At 39.2% G+C, this 21,243-nt stretch overlaps 1 protein-coding gene across 2 annotated transcripts in view; it reads left to right on the forward strand.

Annotated features, from left to right (window-relative positions):
• Positions 1 to 21,243, forward strand: part of FRAS1 (Fraser extracellular matrix complex subunit 1) — a 730,981-nt gene that overhangs the window by 602,446 nt on the left and 107,292 nt on the right. For both annotated transcript variants that reach the window (XM_068233564.1, XM_068233565.1), the window contains 5 exons: positions 7,886 to 8,018; positions 12,732 to 12,922; positions 15,403 to 15,556; positions 17,073 to 17,336; positions 19,312 to 19,500. In XM_068233564.1, coding sequence (XP_068089665.1) covers positions 7,886 to 8,018; positions 12,732 to 12,922; positions 15,403 to 15,556; positions 17,073 to 17,336; positions 19,312 to 19,500 — 931 coding nt within the window. The remainder of the gene's footprint in view (positions 1 to 7,885; positions 8,019 to 12,731; positions 12,923 to 15,402; positions 15,557 to 17,072; positions 17,337 to 19,311; positions 19,501 to 21,243) is intronic.

Raw genomic sequence — 21,243 nt, forward strand, 5'->3', positions numbered from 1 at the left:
ATTGATAAAGTGATTTTTTTTTTTACTATTAACGTTTATTAAACATATTAAAGTCAGACGAGTTAACAATTCTCTGCGAGCGTTAGCAGGCGGAGCCCAAAAACATGAACATAATAATTACTTACAGGAATGCAACAGGTTAGATAATATTATGGGTCTAGAATTGAGATAATTAACCAGTTAGTACTTTATGCACAAATGTTTATTGATAAGCAGTTATGTTCTTAAAGAAAGTATATTGTGTACATAGCTAAAACCCATAGTATGGTCAGAATAAGCTATTTTGGCACATGCATTAGTAATGTTTTAGCCAGGTTTAAGGTTGCCTGGTCTCTCTGGATACCCAAGGGGGAGTAAGGGGGGCAGGTAGGGGGTAAGGAGGGGGGGGGGGGAGGCTAGCCCTGAGTACCTATGGAAGGTGGGGGTAGAAATGTTTGGTCCTTGTATGTTCCGTGTTCTACATAGTCAATCAAGAGTGTATATCTAGATAGTTAGGTTCCCATCTGTATGTAGATTGGTATTATATGTCTACTGGGCCATGAGCCTTTTGTATTGCTCGGAGCATTGAAATTCGTTCCACAGGGCCCAAGTGATGTTATAAGTTTCCAATTTGTCTTCTGCACAAGCAATCAATCTCTCCATTGACTCCACAGACTCTAATCTTCTGAGCCAGTCTTTTATAGTTGGTGTTTCTGTTTTTTTCCAAAAGACTGGTATGAGGGCTCTCGCTGCGTTGATCATATGAATAGTAAGGGATTTCTTATATGATTTTATTGAATCTGGGGTGTCATGGAGCAAGAGTGACGCCGGCACAAAAGGACATTTCTCTGTGGTTATGCTTTCGATTAGATTATGTATTTGGAGCCAATATCTCTGTATGTTAGGGCAAGACCAGAAAATGTGAAGGAGTGAGCCCTCTGACTGATTGCATCTCCAGCATAGGTTGGTCACTGAAGGAAATATTCTGTGTAATAGTTTTGGTGTTCTGTACCATCTGGATATAATCTTGTAGCCTAGCTCTTGCGTGTTGACATTCTTGGAGCCCCTGTGGTTTAAAGTTACTATTTTTTGCCATTGTTCATGGTCAAATTGTGCGTCAAGATCCCTCTCCCAATCCCTTTGGAAACCAAGTTTATCTGTCTGGGGGCTGGAAAGTAGAAGTTTATACAGCTGTGATATAAGGTGTCTATGTGGGCCTTCACTGCGTATCAGTTTTTCAAATGGGGATAGCAGTGTAGGTTTGTTGATTTTGTGGATGAATGAGTGGATGAAGTGGCGAATTTGGAAGTACTGCCATTGCGATAGCTGGAGATCTCCTCTTAACATATTAAGGTCAGCCAGGGATTGTATTTTCCCATCTTTGATGAAGTCTATAATTCTGGGGCAATCATCTCCGGGCCAGTTGTGTAGGAAGGGGATATCTCTTGCTGGGGGGAAAAGTTGGTTATTGCATAGAGGGGTGAGCCTACCTGGGAAGGATGCCAAACCCTTTGGAGGTAGAATTTTGCGCATGCATTTGATTGTCGCCTCAATAAGTGGGTTTCCCCAATTTTTCCTGCACTCGTAGGCAGCGTCTGCCCAGCCCAGACTCAGTGTTGGGATAGCTGAATTTTCTCCCTCAATCTGTGCCCATTGTTTTGGAGCAGAGGAGTTTGACCACTCCACTGCCCTACTTAATTGTGAGGCCTGATGGTAGGTTTGTAGGTCTGGGAGTCCCATTCCGCCCAATTCCTTGGGGAGTATTAAGGTTGATTGTTTGATTCGAGGGGGTTTACCCCCCCATATAAACTTGTTTATGGCGGCTTGGAGATTTTTGATGAAGGGCAGTGGTAATGAGATCGGGAAACATTGGCTCACGTAAAGAAATCTAGGGAGTAATGTCATCTTGACCGAGGCTATCCTACCAAACCAAGATAGTTTTTTTTGTGAGCCCCAAGTTTCAAGGTCTCTTTTAAGTTTTTTGCCTAACTGGACATAGTTAGTCTCATATATGTTGTTTAGGTTACGTGGAATGTCTATTCCTAGGTAGTGCAGGGAGTCTTTTGTCCATGAAAAGGGGAATAGGGTTTGGCAGTGTTCCATTGATTTAACATCTAGGGATATATTTAGAGCTCTTGATTTGTGGTAGTTTATTTTGAGATTGGAGAGAGATCCGAATTCTCTGAAGTGTTTCATTAAATTAGGGATGGTTGTTATTGGGTCCTGTAGGAAAAACAAGAGATCATCAGCAAAAGCTGATACCACGTGTTTCGACTTGTTAGTTTGTATTCCTTTGATGGATGGGTCCGATCTTACTGCATTGAGGAATGGTTCTAATGTTAGTATATATAATAGGGGTGAAAGGGGACACCCCTGTCGCGTGCCATTTGTAATAGTAAACTTCTCTGAGAGCAGGCCATTGGCTTTTACCCGAGCTGAAGGGTTCGTATATAATAGGTTTATCCAGTTTAGCATGTTGGGACCCAATCCTAGGCCTGACAGGGTCGCCCCGGAAAAATCCCAGGCCACCCTGTCAAACGCCTTTTCGGCGTCGGTGGATAAAAGGAAGGCTTTAGTTTTGAGTTGCTGAGCTAACGCAATGACCCCCACTGTCCTCATGACGTTGTCTCTGGCTTCTCTGCCGGGGACAAAGCCAGATTGGTCTAACCCAATGTGGTCAGGAATGTATGGGAGTATGCGGTTTGCTAGGATTTTCGCGAATATTTTGGCATCTAAGTTGAGGAGAGATATGGGTCTGTAGTTGGAACAGGATTTGGCATCCCTCCCAGGCTTCGGAATCACTGTTATATGGGCTTCTAAAAATTGGGATGAGGGGACGGTTGTTGAGGTGACAGCATTAAATGCGGAAGCAAATGCTGGGGCCAGTGACTTGGCGAAGGCCTTGTAATAGTGGGAGCTAAAGCCATCTGGTCCCGGGGCTTTGCCTGTTTTCAGGCTTTTGACTGCTGTTATAAATTCATCTGTGGAGATGGGGGCCTCAAGATCTTGTAGTTCCTCCTGAGAGATTTTAAGAGGGGAGGAATGTTTAGATAGGTATTCGTTTATCTTATTGGTCCTTGCTTGATGTGGTTTTTTGTCTGGGTGTGTGTCTTGCAGGTTGTACAATGTCTTGTAAAATCTACAGAACTCCTCCACTATGTCTTCTGACTTAGCCATTTTGGTTTGTTTGGAGTCTATGATAGTGGGGATGTGAGTTTGTTGCATTTTTTGGCGTAACGCTTTGGCTAAATATTTGCCGCTTTTATTTCCTAGCTCATAGAAAATCTTTTTCCCGGCTAAAATTTTTTGTTTAGCGTCAACAGATAGCAGTTTGTTTAATCTGAGTCTACGGTCAGTTAGAGTTTCTAAAGTTAATCTAGCCAGGGAGGATTTGTGGAGTTTCTCTAATTTGCTTACTTCTTCTAAGAGTTTTGCTATGTCTTCCTCTTTTTCTCGTTTGAGTCTAGCTCCCATTTGAATAAGTCGTCCCCTGACAACTGCTTTGTGTGCCTCCCATATTGTTAAGGTGGAGGTGTCCGTATTGGCGTGATCAGAGAAGTATGAGTCTATAGTGTTTGTTAACTTGGTTACTCTACTTTTGTCTGCTAAAAGTTGCGGATTGAGTCTCCAGCACCAGGACTTGCTTACTTTTTCGGGGAAGCTCATTGTCAGAGAGATGGGAGAGTGATCTGATATAGTTTTAGTTCCAATTGAGGAACTGCGTACGTGTATCAAGTCTCTTTGAGGTATGAAAAAATAATCAATGCGGGAATATTTTTGGTGAATTGCAGAGAAAAAGGTGTAATCTTTCTCAGTGGGGTGGGAGATTCGCCAGGGATCCATTAATGTCAACTTTTGCAGGCTAGTTTTGATATGTTTCAGCGCTCTGTAAGATAGTGTAGATGAGCCATTTGAGCAATCAGTCAGAGGGTGGATGGGAACATTAAAGTCTCCTCCCAAGATTAAAATGCCTGAAGAGAAAGTAGATAGTCTGGTAAGCGTTGATGCAAGGAAGGAGGGCTGTTGTCTGTTGGGAGCATAGATTGTGGCTAGAGTAAAAGTTCGATTCTTTAATTTTCCCTTGACAAACAAGAACCTTCCCTCTGCATCGCTCTCCACTTCTTCCATTTGAAAGGGAACATTTTTGTTGACAAAGATCGAGACTCCCTTAGATTTGGAAGAAGGTGATGTAGAGTGGAAAGCTAATGGGAAGTTATTATCAAATCTGGAAGGTATGTGGTTGGTTCTCAGGTGTGTTTCCTGGAGGAAAGCGAATTGGGCTTTCTCTTTTTTCAGAAAGTCAAAGACCATTGTTCTTTTGGGTGGTATATTTAAGCCATTCACGTTAAGTGATAAGAATTTCCATGACAATTGCGACTGATATGTGGAAGTTGCCTCCGTCATTTTGGTAAGACAGTTGGAACGTTTGATTGTGTATAGGCACTTTAAGTGGGAGCCTATGTATTGTGTATGGGATGGGAAGGAACGTAGTGATCGGGGTGGGGGGTAGAAGACAGGGATATGAGAGAAAAGGGAGAGGAAGAGATGGGGTATCCAGAGAGGTATCCTCCGAATTTGCATGAATCTAGTGATTAAATTTGCTTGTGCCGCGCCCAATAGGCGAGCAAATTAGGTGTTTGCTGAGATATATTCCCTACGTAAGTGTGATGTCACTAATCGACACTTACTTTATCAGTGGGAAAATTGTTCAGTGTATATATAAGGTACACATACACTGTGGGGGGGGGGGGTGTAGAAGGCACCCAATATTGTTAATAATTGAGTGCAACTTAACAGGTCACAGCCAATCAATTACAATTGGTTAGAGTAGGTTAGGAATGCGGATTACCGCATCCTCCGCTTTGTATTTAACTTTGTCCAGTGGACACGATGCATTTAACAGCAGTAAAGAAGGCAACAGTTACTATAGCCTATACTATATTATTATGGGTTCGGGAGATCCGATATTAATACTAATTTGGCTAGGAGGGTGGCCCCCATAAGGGACTAAGGGATCGATTGGTAGAGTGGACCAATTGGGAGGTGTCTATTGTCAATTTGAGTGGATGGTCAATCTCTGTTTGATCGCTTCATTGAGGCCTATATTTATGTGAATGCATGTTTCACACAAATAAATCCTCTTTAGCAACAATGATCCAGGTGCGGTGATGTATAAATCATATGGTGATATGAAGGTGAGGGAGATAGACACCATATATCAACCCTGTAATGTGTAAGGTGTCTATGATCACACATAAGCTTCTAGGTATCTACCGTCACCTCCCTCTTCTGGGGGACATCCTCCAGCGCCATAATCTGTAATAAGCTTTGAACATATAATATCTTTAAGTGTAGCCCAATTTTCCTAGTGCAGCATTATGTGGGCTTTTAGATAAAAGAATAACACATCTTGAACCGGCAATAGCCTTTAACAAGTACAGAATGACAAGAGCAATATGATCATACATTTCCGAGCTGATTGAAACAGACGGTGTGCCTCATGCCCTGAGGGCTTGTAAACCTAAACCCTGTGAGGAAAAAGAAGGCAAAGTTTGTTGCTATGCAGATATTGGTTAGCAGATCATTGTTCCTGTTAGACATGCAGGCACATGTTTTACATAGTATCTGCTGGATATCTCCGAGTAGTTCCCCAAGTAAGCCATTTTCAATTAAACCCCTATGCTGTAGTCTTGATCGACAACGTCATATAGCAAGGCACAAGGAGACAATGTATATTGATTCTGTTATAGGGTATATGCATTATCATCAGGGGGAATGCTAATAATTATGGCTTGGTTTATCAATCAATAGTTGGGGCTATGCATGCCTAGTGTGCTGTGTTTCTAGAGGGGATCATCAGAACAGGAGAGGCACAGTTAAAAAGAGTCTATGTAAGGATAGATTCTTGTATACTTCACCATCAGTCTTCCTCCGAGGATTCACGTTCGTGCTGATTACGTGGGGGTCGTTTGTTGATCTCCTCGTCATTGCTGCTTGTGGATCTTCGTCTAGTGCGATTGGGGCCTCTCGATATCTGGCGTGGGCCCCCAGAAACATCGGGCCTTGGATATAGTGGTGTAGTTTCCCAGTTGGGGATCTCGATTTTGCCCAGGCCTAGGTCTTCACAGAAGTCAGTTAGTCCTGCTGGGGTGCGTAGAGCAAACAGCTTGCCATTGTGCAGTACAGTCAGGGCGAACGGGAATCGCCACCTGTATGACATTCCTTTATCCTTTAGAACCTTCAGGAGGGGTTTTAAGATTCTGCGCTTGTTGAGGGTAATGATCGACAGATCCTGGAACAGTTGCACCGGAGTGGCGTTAAACAAGATTTCATCTTGTGTCCGGGCGGCCCTCATGATGTTTTCTTTCAATTGAAACGATTCCAGGCAGCATATAATATCGCGTGGCGTGTCAGAGTCACTACCCCTCGGTTTAAGGGCTCTGTGTGCCCTCACAAATGCAATCTGTAGGTCTGCTTGGCGTTGTAGGAGATTGTTAAAAATGGCTTCCAGGGCCTGTGGGATCTGATCTGGTCCGACCGCTTCAGGAACGCCCTTGATTCTTATGTTGCACCGTCTCCCTCTGTTGTCCAGGTCTTCTAGCTGTCTGGCATGATCGGACAGTCTAGTATCATGTTGTTCAGAGGTCCGGTGTAGTGTGTCTATTTTAGCGTCTCTCTTCTTCCCTTCCACCTCCACCACCTTGAGCCTCGTGTTGTATGCCGCCATGTCAGTGCGTACTTCCGCAATGGCGTTTTGGAATGTGCGCTTAATATCATCTGCCATTGCGTGCATGTCAGCAAGTGTGGGAGATTTGTGCATCTGTTCGGCTTTTTTGCTACTCACGCTGGCGGTGGATTCTGGGGAGGAAGGCTGCGATGTTGGCCCGTCTCCTGTCGGCGCCATTTTGGAGGCCCGTTGGTTCTTCTTCTGAGTTCGGAAGATCTCCGGGACTGTTTTGCCCTGGTGAGCGGGAGTAGTGCCCAAGTCAGGAGCGGAGCTTTGCTGCTTTCTTGTAGTGCGAACGCTCATCGTGTGTCAGCTGGAAAAGAGCGGTAAGGCTAGCTATAGCGGAGGGTTAGCGGGAGCTCCGGGTTTAGGCAGCCATCTCTATTGCGCGTCAAGCCACGCCCCCCTGATAAAGTGATTTGTGAATGAATGGTGGGACCGTTGAAATGTGAAAATTACTCTGGTCCATAAGGGGAAATACCTCTCAGTGGTGAACTGGTTCACAGTGCTCAGTTGCTTAGTAAAATAATTCTGCATGTCAGCCTACTGCCCATACAATTCTATGGACCTGTTCACAGTACTGTGTTGTAACGGATTACGTTATTCTAACCTGCTGTATGCAGGCTTTGGGCCTGATTCACAAAGCGGTGATAACTCAGTTATCACGCCTAAAAGACTTTAGGCGTGATAACCTTTGCACTAGCAAAGTTATCACCGCTTTTTGCTCTAACTCGCGCGAAGCTCCCGCGCGCACGCAAAGTCCCATAGGGCTTAATGGGCACTTCGCGCGAAGCATGGTGCGCTGCGCGCGTAGCGCACCACGCTACGCGCGCAAAACTTTGCGCGAATTCCTTCAGATCACGCCTAAACTAAGTTTAGGCATGATAAAGGGCTTTTCACAGGCGTGCAAAGTGTTTGCACCGCTTTGTGAATCAGGCCCTTTGTGTTAAAGTGTATGCCAAGTCTCCATTGCAGTTCACACTCATTATAGTGTGTACATTATGCAGCTGACCACTTTCAACTTAGCCTGAGTCATATAAATAAAAGTAACATTTGCGCCTCTCACATTTGGGTAAATACTCTCCATTTATTTCTTGTATTTATAATTTGGAAAACCCTTTCATGTACCTTGTAAAGTCCTTATGTTTACTGAAGTACTGTTTGGATTTAATTATTCAGGTGGAAGAAGGAGGAAGAATTTCTCTGTCTTCACGTGACTTGATGCCCCTAGATTCTTTATCATTAGGCCCTCGGCTCAGGATACAAATAGTCTCTGGACCAAAGTTTGGCTACATTGAAAACATCAAAAATGGTAACAATTCCTTTTTAATTTCTGTAACATTTAGGATTTGTTTAATAATATTATTATGTGGTTCTACCCCTTTCCGTTTGTGAAGATGCCCAAGAGTATTCCATACCTACATTGCTAAAACATTATTAGGCTGATGTATAATTTTTTGATATTTCTTTGTATAATTTTTTGATGTGGTAACAGTTTTGGAATTTAAAACCTGTCTTCTGTGATTAATTGTTCTTGAACTAAACATCTGCATGCCACTGAGGTCCAATATTTTCAGGGGAGTGAAATGCCTTTTGGTGTTGTGTGGTGTTTTCTCGGTATAAATGAAGTACTGTACTTACTAGTGAGCGAAAGCCCAGATAATTATGTAAAGCTGCAGTATTAAGCAGATTAATCCATCAAGATGATGCATAAAACAGTAGCCACTGGCAGCAGCTAAATGACATGACTTACATCATCACATAGCAGACAATCAGGGCTGGATTTACCACAAGGCACTGTAGGCACGTGCCAACAGGCACCTGATGATGGAAAGGCGGCTCATTCCTATCCCCGAGTACCTCCCTCTCTCCTTCTCTATGCAGAGTCCTGATGAGAGTATGAATTAGAGGTTACTCACTGCACTCTTGGCATTCCACTGATGAGATCTCCCTTCAGTCAGGGGCGCCTCTAGCTACCTAATACTGAGATTCCTATAGCGACCTAATACCTGGTGGCATCTCTAGCTACTTAATATTGAGAGTACTTCTGGCTCTGGCTACCTAATACTGAGGGGCATTTGTAGCTACCTGTGACAGGCAAGGGTAGTAAGAGTAAAGTGACAGCTGAGCCATTCAGCACACTTATGGTGCAGTTCGGTGGTGGTTTGTAAGTTCATGGAGGGTGAAGTCTAGGGTGCCAGTACATCTATGCCTATAGGCTCCTGTGAGGTAAAGCCGGACCTGCAGACAATAAAAGCCATGCAAGGTGGAACACAAGAGGTGCATATTGTTTCGGCGCCGCTCAGTTCGGCGCGGTGCTGCCGCTAAACTCCGAGGCGGCGTTAAAAACTATTCCCCCTCCGAGTTGTCGCAACTCGGAGGGAGATGTATTTCGGGGTCTGGCAGCCGCCAGAGCCCCGAATTACCGCTACGCGCCCTGCGCCGCATAGCATTGCTGCTATGGGGTGCCCACTTTCAGCGTTCGGCTCTGAGAGCCGCGCGCCAAAATAAGCTGATCCGGGAACACAAGCCCTTCATGTCACCAGTGGTTGCTTGCAACAGGTAAATAACATGTACAGTATAGTGTCATTGTGATACTAATACATCAAGTCACAGTGAAGACATGAAGAACTATACAGAGTGAATGGCAAGCCTTGTACATCACTAAGGAATGCATGTAGATTAAAATCTAATAAATGCTAGCAAACCAGTATGAAATTAGATGGTATTAAAGAATGATGTAAAAAAAAGGATAGAACTTGAATTAACTATATATAAAATTAATGATTAATGTACTAAAAGGATAGAACTTGAATTAACTATATATAAAATTAATGATTAATGTACTAAAGGTAAAGGAAGAAAATACAAGGCTGGGTTAAAACAATAAAATAAGCTGAAAATCAAAATCCTAAAGACATAAACTCATGAATTTGCCACACTGTATATATACCATTATATCAAGCAATGTACAGTAGTATATTTAAAAAAAACAAAAACTTAAAGTGAACCTGAAGTGAAAATAAACTTATAAAATAATTATTTGTATGTGTAGTACCAATGGTAAATATGTGTAACATAGATATGAGTCTTGTGTTTTTATTTTCTGTTTAATTGGTTCACATGTAACTTCAGGTATGCTTTAATGTATCATATAATAAAAGGTTACATTCCTACAAAATAAGGAAAATAGGCTGTGTCTTTAACTTCCAAAAATGGTCGCCCAATCTTGACCAGTCAAGTTTCCAAACATATCCTATCATTGCTAGCTATATCTGTTCTGATCTCTGCATCTTTGCTCTTGGGGCTCCATGCTGCAGACCTGCAATTCTGCAGATCAGACCCACCATGTGCAGCTCACTGCCCTGCAACCCAGTGCAGAGGTTCTTCAGCCTTTTCCTCTGCCGATGTCCTGAGCTGTGGAGACAATTTCTTAAACGCTTCTACAGGGGATAGTGTTACCCTTCTGTCCTAACACCATTATGAGATTCTTCCCCTGGATGAAGTGCAGCACTCATCCAGGTCTTGTTGGCTCACTTAAGTGCTATTAAATATTTGGTATGCGCTTGCTTTAACCCCCTCCATGTGAGTATTACTGCAAGGAACTTTTTTACTTTTATGGTCAATTGAAATGCAGGAAAGAGAAAAGTATGTCTTATGTTTCCTGCTACATTCTCTGTAACAGAAATTTCAAAAGTGATACTTTGTGAGTGAATCTTGCTTGTGATTGAAGAAGCTAGTGGGTAAATCAAACTACTGGCATTCACCAAATATTCAAGTATCAGTTTCCAATGTATTTGTCATTTGCTATTTCTCTACTAAAGTTGCATTTGTTATTGTTTTAATTATGTAAATTCTAAAGCTGTCCATTTACTGGAAGCTTGGCTCAGTATCCAGATTGTAGTTTGCCACTATGCCGACAGTTTTTATCTTGTCTAATAAAAGCATTCCCCAGATCATATGCACAGACCACCGAATGTCATATTACAACCACATCTACAGTATCTGTGCTGCTCAGTATTCACAGTTTGCTGTCTCGGTATTGATTGGAAGTGGAAGTCTCTTTACAGCTTTGGCAGATCAGACTTAAAATGTATTCACTGGACATAGAAGACCATTTCAGATTTGTACTAAAGTAAATGTCTGGATAAGTTATTAGATGCGTTTAGACAGGAAGAATTAGAACCTGTGTCCTTTTCTTAATGTGTTTGTCTTTGTTGAGTTTTTCCTCCACTTGCACTAGAAACAACAAGGAACGGAATCTTTCCAATGGGAAAACATTTTCATTTGTAGATTGGAAAAAAGGGTTAGGCCATTTGTCAAGTTTATGTAGCTGTACGAGTCTCTGTTGAAAAGATTCTCTTACCTCTTGTCATAACACCAACAACAGGAAGTGAGAGAGTATCATCAATGGGAACAAAGACAATAATAAAATAAATAAATGTTTAAATGCTTCCTTGCTCTGTTCCACAACTAACAAAATAAGTTTTGTGGTATCTAGGTTTTATCATCATTTTATCATTTTAACGTATTTTAAAGGATACCCGAACTGACATGTGACATGATGAGATAGACATGTGTGTGTACAGTGCCTAGCACACAAATAACTATGCTGTGTTTCTTTTTTTCTTTCTCAGGAAGTGACTACAGTGTGACCCTCACTGATAGGAAATTCCAACTATAAAACACTTTCCTAGCAGAAAATGGCTTCTGAGAGCAAAAAAAGGGGAATTTCTTATCAGTCTGAGTCAGCCACTTGCATACCTGATATTTAACTCTTTCAGGCAGAGAAAGAAAAAAAGGAACACAGCATAGTTATTAGTGTGCTAGGCACTGTACATACACATGTCTATCTCATCATGTCACATGTCAGTTTGGGTATCCTTTATCCTTTAAGTACAAGCATTGTGGTGCACTGAACTCTGTATAAGTCACCCTATATTTCCAAGCTGGTGGAGGTATATGAAAAGAATATCCAACATGGTATGCACTAAAATGTATTGTTTTATCTGTGCTGGGAAATCACATTTTGTATGATGTGCACCGATTATATTTTTGTATAGAGTGTGCTTCTCTTTGCCTTTTTTAAGCATATTTTAATGTCTATATTGCATTTAATAGTCCTGCATCTAATATATAAAGCATGGGGGGAGTTAGGAGCATTGGCGCTCTGCTCATCTCTTCACAGCTTGACAGCCGAGTCTGGGCTGAGGATCACACATGGCAGGCTGTGGGTAGTGCAGAGATATAAAAAAAAAACATGTTTTAATCATTAAACATAAATAAATAAAGCTGGCAAAAGTTTGGCTTGTACATCATGAATCTTAAGATTGCATTGCTTGCATTGCTTTCCATAATTAACACTGTTACATGAAAGACAACTATCACAGAAAAATTGTGAAATATTAAATACATACATATGAAATGTAGATTCCACCCAGAGTAAAATGCACTATACATTTTTATTTCCTGTGTTGCTGTCAGCTAGTAAAGATCTGGTTTTGGACTAGTCCATCTCCTCATGGGGGATTCTCAAGGCTATCTCTTCTTTTATCATAGCACTGAAGGGCAATTGCTTAGTCCAACTACCTGCATTTTTGTAAATCTTTACAGAGCGTGCTTTTGTAAAGAATAAAAGTAATAATGAGATTATACTATAAGAAGATGAACTAGTCCAAAATCTGTCAGATCTGTCAGCATTTGAATACCTACTGTAAGTGACAGCAACATAGGAAAAAAGTAATTTGTTGTGCATTGTACTGTGGGACAAATGTACTTCCTATTTGAATGTATTTTAAATTTTGCAATTTATCACAATAATGGTCCTTGAAGGAGCCGTTAAATAAAAAACATTTGTGACAGTTATGGTCGTCATGGCAGGACTCCAGGATCTTCAGTATAATGGTATATAATGGTATGATGGTATATATTAAAATCTCACTAACTGAAATTCTTCTGTAAATTAAAAAAAAAACTTGTAAAATATATCTTTGCAATTACACTAATCTTTATATATTCTCAACAGGTGGTCGAACTTCTCTTGGAGGACAGATAGGCTCAGACTCTTCATTTTTAGTTCAGGATATTGTAGAAAACTATGTGTATTATGTGCAGAGCGTTCATGACAGTGTGGAGCCAAGTGTTGACTACTTTAGTTTCTTTATGACGGATGGAAGCAGCCAGTCTGAGGTCCACAACGTCACCATTATCATAGAGGTTGGTCTCTCATGCTGTGTTTAATATTGAAACAGTCTACGTATACAAATACTTATTAAGACTTACAGTATGTTACATAATGCACACATTAATAATAATTTCAATATTTCAATTAATGAATCCAAAATTGGTAGATTAATTTTCTAAATGAGGGGGTAATTTATGTTTATTTGCAGAGAGTTGTCAGACCTAAAGGGACCACACTTAATAAAATTATCAAATTTTATTGCAATTCTATAAAAACAATCAGTTGTACAGAGAAAGAAAAAGCGAATTTCCATATATATATATATATATATATATATATATATATATATATATATATATATATATATATAAACTCGATGGAAGTGGAGGAAATTTATGCACAATTTTTCAAATGATTGAATTGTGTAGGGTAGATTGTAAATTTCAAGATTTTTAGACCAAAGCACATTTTTCAGCTTTTTCAATCATTTTTATTTCTTCATAATTGGGGAAAAATTTAACACGTGTGTGATACCTTGGTCAGATCTTTCAAATTTTTACAGTCAATCAGAAAAATTAATTGTTTGCCTCAAATTAAAAATAAATATAACAAATTGTATTGTGTGTGGCCACCTTAAGGGTAATGTTTTCTTTACATTTTTGTTTAAATCTATCTCTTCTGAAAATTACCTCTTTTCCTGTGCAGGAATCCATAACTTAAACCTGTGACTGCCTGCAGATGTGCATGTTACTTACAGGAACTAATTACTCCATCTCACTACTTTGATAGGAATGTTACAGTACATGTAAGCCCCTATCTACATTCACAGCTCTTCAGCACTTTATATCTTTTTTATATGGAAGGCCAAATTAACAACTTTCTCCCTTTTTTTTTACAGTGTAACTATAACCGACACATCCACTTTGTTATGATTTTCATGAGTTAATAGACAGTGTTTTAAATTCACATCTCAGCAGACCTTTTTAAATCAGAAGTGTGGTTACATCCATAACTACAAGGGTCATCCAGAAAGTAACAGACATTTTATTTAATCAATTAAACATTTTTTTTTTATATTAGACATACTGTATCTTCTGATTATTTCTCCATACAATCACCTCCTTACAAGGTTTTCAATCCCACTGTTGTAGTAGCATCACACTCTTCACCTATGGATTTGAGGATTTAAGGGGGGAAGGGCTTCATGTTAAAGCTGAGAAACAAACAATTGCTGGCATTCTGCAGCCATGTAACAAGCAGTACAGGAAGAGATTAACCTGGCAGATGCAAGCTAAATTACACAGAACAACACAGAACAAATGCTTTGCGGGGCAGATAAATGCAAATGACTTTCTGGGTAAAACTCATACAATACTTTCTTTGTTTCACTAAATAAGAGTGGCAAGAGGGCAAGGAAAGGCACCATTTACAGTTTCATATATTGTACAGAGTGAATTAGCATTACACATAAAAAAATCAATGCATAAAGTTTCGGCAGTGAAGAAAGTTTTGCTACCCCTTTATTAATTTGCATTAATAAAAAGTAATACAAATGTAAAAATTATTCTTGTTCCTGGTATTGATATCATGACCACTTGATACAGAGGTTAACCTGTACCTGTTCACTGTTGTGTACAATAGTGGACATTTTAATTAAATATTACATTGTAGTTAAAAAGGAAAAAAACATCTTCATGTAAACTAGTTTCTGACATATAATTTTATGAACATTGGAAGCTCTGCATAAGAATTCATTATGGAGAAAATGCTTAAAGGGGAGCTTCAGCCTAAACAACCATACTGTCATTAAGTTACATTATTTATGTTAATTAAAATAGATAGGTAATTTAATCTCTTACCCACCATTTTTTAAAAGAACAGTCAAATGTTTGTGATTTCATGGGGCAGCCATCTTTTTGTTTAAAGGAGGTGACAGTGAGCATGAGACACAGTTCCAACTGTCCTGTGTCCTGATCACCCCTCCCAGCTGCGAGCGCTGGGCTTCAAATCTCAAATTAAAAATTCAAAGAAACAAATTTGCTCCAAAACAGCAGAAGGAGAACAACAACATCAGAAATCCCATCATGCTTTGCACAGCATCAGGGGAAAAATGCCCCAGATTTTTTGATGGGGTGGAGCTTAGCTTCTGTGCAGCTAAAAATGAGGCTTGGGTAAGAAAAACAAAGTTCTGATGCTGTGAAACTGTTAAAGAAACACCAAGCCTTTTCAGTGCTGTGAGGAGATTTTTAGTCTGGAGATTCACTTTAAAAAAATTGAAAATGTTAATGTCTCCTGAATATGATGTCTCCTTTACAAATGAGAACTGACACTGAAATGTTTACCTTGCTAAACATGAAGTTAGAAATTAGAAAAAAGTGACAAAAAAGGTGATAAAGTACATGCAAATTACCTAATAAATAGGCCCTTAATTTCTCAATAGCTCTTTTTATTAAATACAGCATCACTAAAAGGTGCATTATTATTTTATTGTTTTGGTTTGCTTTTATTGCAGGGCAAAAATGATGAGCCACCACAAATATTTTTATTGCCTGTAAGTGTTCAGGATAAAGCAGGAGCTGTAATAAGAAACAGCAGCTTAAGTGTTCAGGATATGGATACGCCAGATAATGAGCTGATTTTCATTGTAACAAAAACACCTCTACACGGTAAGCTTGGGATAATGTGTAAACTGCTTTCATTTACTCTGCATTTTCACTCTATTAATACTTGAAAACTTTATATTACTTATTCTCCCCAAGACATGCTTATTTTCTAGGCAGAATTCTAATGTGCTAAGTGGAACTATTAGGGTGTATGACAAAACCCCCTTTCTTCCCATCATCCCACCCCATGGGCTCAATTCACAAATTCTTACTGTATTTGGTAAAGCAGAGAAAAGCTGATTTTACCAAAAATGTTGTGAAATGTCAATCTACTAAGACTGTTACTGCATAGAAAACTGAATTTACCGACTAGTAAGGTAAATTACTGACTTGTGAGGTAAATACCTCAATAAGTGTCAATTCACAAATAATAGCGCATGCAGTAAAACCAATTTAGATATTTGGTATGCTATCTGCATCATAGCTTTCATCCATTTTCCCTGCACTGCAGTAATCCACCAAATACCAAATGAAATACAGCACGATTGCTTACAATACTGAATAAAATACTGCATGAGTAAAAAATCTCCTGCTAGATCTAACTAGATCACAGGTGTTAGTTCCAGTCCTTGATGTCATATCCATGCCAGTGTTTAGAATGGACAGGGAATTGAGTACTGTAATGTGTTCTACTTGATGAACTACACCTTTCCTGATTTAGTCCCATCAATTAATTTGAGCTGTGTCAAAAATGTGTGAGGACCTCGGCCCTCAAGGACTGGAGTTCAACATCCCTTAAAGAGACACTGAAGCGAAAAAAAATATATGATATAATGAATTGGTTGTGTACTATGAATAATTACTAGAAGATTAGCAGCAAAGAAAATATTCTCATATTTTTATTTTCAGGTATATAGTGTTTTTTCTAACATTGCATCACTCTATAATATGTGCAGATTACACAACACTCAGCATTCAAAATGAGTCTTTCAGAGCAGTCTGTGAAGTAATGAACTCTCCTCTGGCAGAGGAAAAGTAAACAGTTCAATTACAGTTGAGATAATAAAAGTCAGATAACAGCCCTCTCCACGACTAAGTTAGTCGGAGAGCTTAATAGCTTTTTTGCATAGAGATAACAACTGGAGTTTCTCAACTCTTCCTGTACTGGAAACAATTAGACTGATGTATCTGATCTTAATGTTTTTTTTCTTAGCTGTACTACACATACAAATCATAATATCATCATTTTTTTTTCGCTTCAGTGTCTCTTTAACTAGATTAATACATCACATGCCTTTTTTTTTTTTAACACAGTCTGAAATGCATGACATCTCTGGGGTTAATGAAGTCTGGTAGCCAAATTTCTGAAATTGATCAGTTTAAGGGAATTTTTTTTTGTATCTCTCATTTTATTGCCTATGATAGCTAATATGTCATACCAATAAAAATAGCTTTGGCTATTAGCAGGCATAGATACATACCTCTACTGATAATTTCAAGGTCAAATATTAAATTTTACTGCAATTAAAATGTACACATTCTGAAATCAAATATTGTTTATTCTACATTTCGTTTTTAGGAAATTTAAGGAGGAGGCAGTTCTACTCCGAACCGCTGGATAATGGTCGCATTTTGTCTCAAGGTTCTTCCTTCACTTACCAAGATGTTCTTGATGAGCTGATAGCATACATACCTGAAAGTGGCACCACACATTCAGATGAGTTTAAGTTCTCTCTCTCAGATGGTCGTTACACTGAGAGTGGAAGACTGCAGTTCACAATTGAGCCGCAGAGAAAGGCAACCCCAAGGATGGCAGTTAATAGAGGTCTTCAGATCTCAGCAGGTACCTCAATGTCTGCCTAATTTACTAAAGCATTTCTAGAGACCTCCAAACACCTCCAGTCATTCGTGTTCAAGAAAACACTGGAAGCATTATTTAAAAATTGCCTGCAATGCAGTGGTTGAGATTTGCCTCTTTTATCTCTGTCCTATCCAATTATAGTCAGGGTCATTTAGAGATTTTTGAATTTGTGGTTGCATAAATGCAGTTGATTCACAAAATGGTGCTAACTTAGTTAGCACTCCTAAAAGCCCCTTAGCATGCCTAAAGCCCTTTAGGGCACGCAAAGCTTCACCCGCTAAGTTAGCGCACGCAAAGTTTAGCACTGCCCGTAGTGCGCGAAAGGTCTCACCTGGTGCGATGAAAACGTTCCATCGGGTGTGCCTAAAATGTTGCACCAGTTGCGCCCGAAATGTTGCACTATGCGTTCTCTCGGGCACACCCCGTGCTACGTTTTCATTGCACCCGCTGCAACGTTTCGCGTGCTACGGGCAGCGCTAAACTTTGCATGCGATCAATAAAAGCTTTAGGCGTGCTAGCTGAGTTAGCACCCTTTTGTGAATCGAGCCCAAGGTTTGCTGAATTACTTTTAATATTCCCACTGGAGATGTATGTATGTATGTTAAGTAAATAAACAGTAAACAAGTGTAGAATGCAGTGCTCTTCCTATGACTTGAAGCATATCATTGCCAATGCAATCACAGTACTATGTATTTTTTTCAACAAATATAGCAAATGATTCACTGTAGTTACCATAACCCAACTTACAAAACTTTTATAAAAAAAAACAAAAAACATAGTAGACAATCTAGCATACCCAATGTAGCATAGGATACTGGTATTAGGCTAGTGATAGAATCTATATTGTTAATATTACTGAGCTGAAAATGTAACATGAACAACATTAAATTACATTGCATTTGCATTTTGCAGTAAGAGATTTACTTATCAATAAATACCAGAAGAAAAAAAACATATAAAACACCGGCAAGTAACACAGATACATAAAGCAATGCAAAATATTCTTTTGTGTTACACTATGAATTTTTCCAAACACGTGTGAAAACTGGTACATGGAGAAAAAGTAAAAACTCAACCAAATATCTGTAAATATAAGGACCTAGCAATGTTTTTTTTTCAACCTACAACAACTACACCTAATTAGTTTTAATAAGACATTGGTCATTTCCCAAATCTGAATGTTGTAAGGCTAACGAAATATTGTATCAATGATTTTAGCATAACATAAGATATTGATATAACATAAAATATATACTGTATATTATATAACATAAGAGATTAACCAGTTGCTACAATAACCTTTTCTAGGGTCTTGCATGGCTCTGTGCAACATAGAGAAAAGAAAGGAATGAGCATAGAGGAAGTCAAGAAAAGAGACATGAAAACAAACACAGTAAAAGATAGATAAAGGGGGTAGAGGAAGCCAGAATAGGATAGTTGACCCGGGGTTTAAGATATTTGTCCCACCTTACACATGGAGAAACCAGAAGGCACTTCATCAATAAAGGCAGTTGTATTTTGTAGTCACACACTGAAGTTTTAGTCGAGATTGAAGTGCCAAAATCTCTTTCCCAGTACATCATATAAGAGTGTTGGAAGGAGGGGTTTCCGGATCATGGATAGGCGTTTTGTGTGGGAGTTCTGAGGTTTCAGAAATGATGGGCATAAAGTGTAAAAATGACATATATTGAAAAAAAGTGTTCAGGTTTTCTCAGTTTTAGGTGGTCTACAAGGGCCAGAAACTAGTTAGCTTTGTTCCTGAAAGGGTGGAAATTGTTGTCAATAAAATGCATCTTGTGTTAATGCCAGACTGATGCTATTTATTACAATCAAGTTTGTTATAAGTCCTTAAACTGTGTATCACAATGTTGTTTGCCTAATTACTTGGAATAGCCATATATTAAAGTAATTGGACTTGACCAACTCATTAAATGTCATTTTCTACTCTCCTATGTAGGTACCACAACAACAATAACTGAACAGCATTTAAAGGGGACTGACCTCGACTCAGATGATGCAAAACTGCGGTATGACATTAAGAAAGACCCAGTTGTGGGGCAACTGCTGATATCAAAGAATGGTAATCTGGTGCCAATTTCTTTAAAAGGACCGGTCACTAGCTTTACTCAGAGTGATATCAATAAAGGTAGGAGATTAAGAAATATTTTTTATTTAGAACATTTACAGTGAGTGTGAGTGTGTGTGTTTTGGAATATTAAAATAATATATGCATATAAATGCGAGAACAAGCTTTCAGAGCACTTGGAGTCAGTTTGGAGTATTGCCAGCTGTGTGGAAAAGCCTTAAAGCGGACCCAAACCAAACATTTTTTTAATTAAAAATATTTGGTTGCACCACTCTGACACATACAAAGATAAATAAACACTCCTTCAAGCCTATAAGCATTTCAGTGCCTGCTTTTCACCCTTCTCTTTTCATAACTAGGGTTATACTGGGGGCAGCCATTAGCAATTCCTCCATTGCCGGACACCATCTACTCCACCAGTTTGCCGGAAAAATGCCGGCAATTTGAAAGGAAGGGAGGGGTTCCTCCAATAAATGTAAAATATTTTAAATTTGTCATCATGCAGCTGAAAAAAGGCTGCTATTTATTATTATAATTTAGAAAATAGATTTTATTTCTGAAATCTTGTATTTTTAATTTGGGTCCACTTTAAAGGACCTCTGTCACGAAAATCATAAAATTTAAATTTCATGTTAACGTATACAAATAAGAAGTACGTTTCTTCCGGAGTTAAATAAGACATAAATTACTTTCCCCCTATGTTGCTGTCACTTATAGTAAGTAGTAGAAATCTGACATTACCAACAGATTTTGGACTAGCCCATCTTCTCATAGGGGGTTCTCAGGGTTTCCTTTATTTTTAAAAGCACTTAGTGAATGGCAGTTCCTCCATCCAACTGCCAAAGAAAAGTGTACGGTGAGCAGGGAGGCTGGCCAGCATCTTTATATACCATCTATTCCGGCGTATAAGACGACTGGGCATATAAGACGACCCCCCAACTTTTCCAGTTATAATATAGAGTTCGGGATATACTCGCCATATAAGACTACCCCTCTTCCAACGCACACCAAATAAAAATTAAAAAAATGGTACTGTACTGTATGTGGAACCCAATATACAACAGTATATAGGAATTTGACTGGTTGGATTGGTGAACTCTCCCTAAGTGGATTGGTCAGCTCTCCTTGTCTACCTTTCACCCTTCTGGCCCACCCTTGTATTCTATTTACCTCCTTCTCTGCCTCTCAGATCTTGCACATGTGCGCCTGCGCCGCTTCACTATAGTCCTCAGCAGCGAGATCTGGGAGTCGGTAACAGGATAGGGCGTATCACCCGGCATCAATGACAACTGGCATATAAGACGACCCCTGACTTTTCAGAAGACTTTCAAGGGTTAAAAAGTAGTCTTATATGCCAGAATATACAGTAAATCTTTTTCAGGGAATGTCTTTATAAAGAATAAAGGCCATGCTGAGAATCCCCCATGAAGAGATGGACTAACCCAAAACCTGTCGGTAATGTCAGATTTCTACAACTTACTGTAAGTGACAGCAACATAGGAGAAAAGTAATTTATAGCTCATTTTACTCTGGAAGAAATGTACTTCTTATTTGTATGTGTTTTAAAGATTTTCGCGACAGTTTCTCTTTAATGTATTGGATGCAGTATTTATGTTAGGCTGATAATAAATATAAAAAAGGATCCAGGTGTATATTATATATATATATATATATATATATATATATATATATATATATATATTTATTTATTTTTTTAATTCCCAATACAATTACTTGACTCTGCATTTTTACACAGAGTGTAATCTACACAGCAGTATGCAAAATGCAAAAGGTAGGCATTAA

The sequence above is a fragment of the Hyperolius riggenbachi genome, chromosome 1, assembly GCF_040937935.1.
Source record: "Hyperolius riggenbachi isolate aHypRig1 chromosome 1, aHypRig1.pri, whole genome shotgun sequence".
Classification (NCBI taxonomy): domain Eukaryota; kingdom Metazoa; phylum Chordata; class Amphibia; order Anura; family Hyperoliidae; genus Hyperolius; species Hyperolius riggenbachi.